General features: G+C 64.8%; 1 protein-coding gene across 1 annotated transcript in view; it reads right to left on the bottom strand.

The window, feature by feature from the left end:
- FDPS (farnesyl diphosphate synthase) overlaps nucleotides 1-234 on the bottom strand; it is a 1877-nt gene extending 1643 nt beyond the window's left edge. Inside the window, exons 1-2 of the mRNA XM_009586566.1 lie at nucleotides 160-234; nucleotides 1-63 (exon numbers count right to left, since the gene is read on the bottom strand). The exon at nucleotides 1-63 is cut by the window's left edge and continues 10 nt beyond it. Coding sequence (XP_009584861.1) covers nucleotides 1-63; nucleotides 160-207 — 111 coding nt within the window. The 5' untranslated portion in view covers nucleotides 208-234. The remainder of the gene's footprint in view (nucleotides 64-159) is intronic.
- Between the last annotated feature and the right edge of the window lie 53 nt (nucleotides 235-287).

Raw genomic sequence — 287 nt, 5'->3', positions numbered from 1 at the left:
CAGCCTGTAGACAGATGACTCGAGGAGGAAGGCATCGTTGACGGCATCCAGACCGATCCCCTCCTGCCCCGGGAGGGCAGGGAAGTGTCAGAAAACACCCTGAGCCCACAGGACCCCCCGCGCTCCCCCAGCACACAGGGGCCTCCCGAACGCTCTCACCTTCTTGTACCAGCAGAGCTGCCCCCGGCGCGTCAGGGATGCGTCCATGATGTCGTCAGCCACCAGGAAAAAGGCTTGGAACTGCGAAAGGCTGGGTTAGGGGGCGTGCGGGGGTCCCCAGGGCTCCA

This window comes from Fulmarus glacialis, unplaced genomic scaffold, assembly GCF_000690835.1.
Source record: "Fulmarus glacialis isolate BGI_N327 unplaced genomic scaffold, ASM69083v1 scaffold19141, whole genome shotgun sequence".
Taxonomy (NCBI): Eukaryota; Metazoa; Chordata; class Aves; order Procellariiformes; family Procellariidae; genus Fulmarus; species Fulmarus glacialis.
The sequence above is the reverse complement of the archived record's forward strand: the minus strand, read 5'-3'. Positions and strand labels throughout refer to the sequence as shown.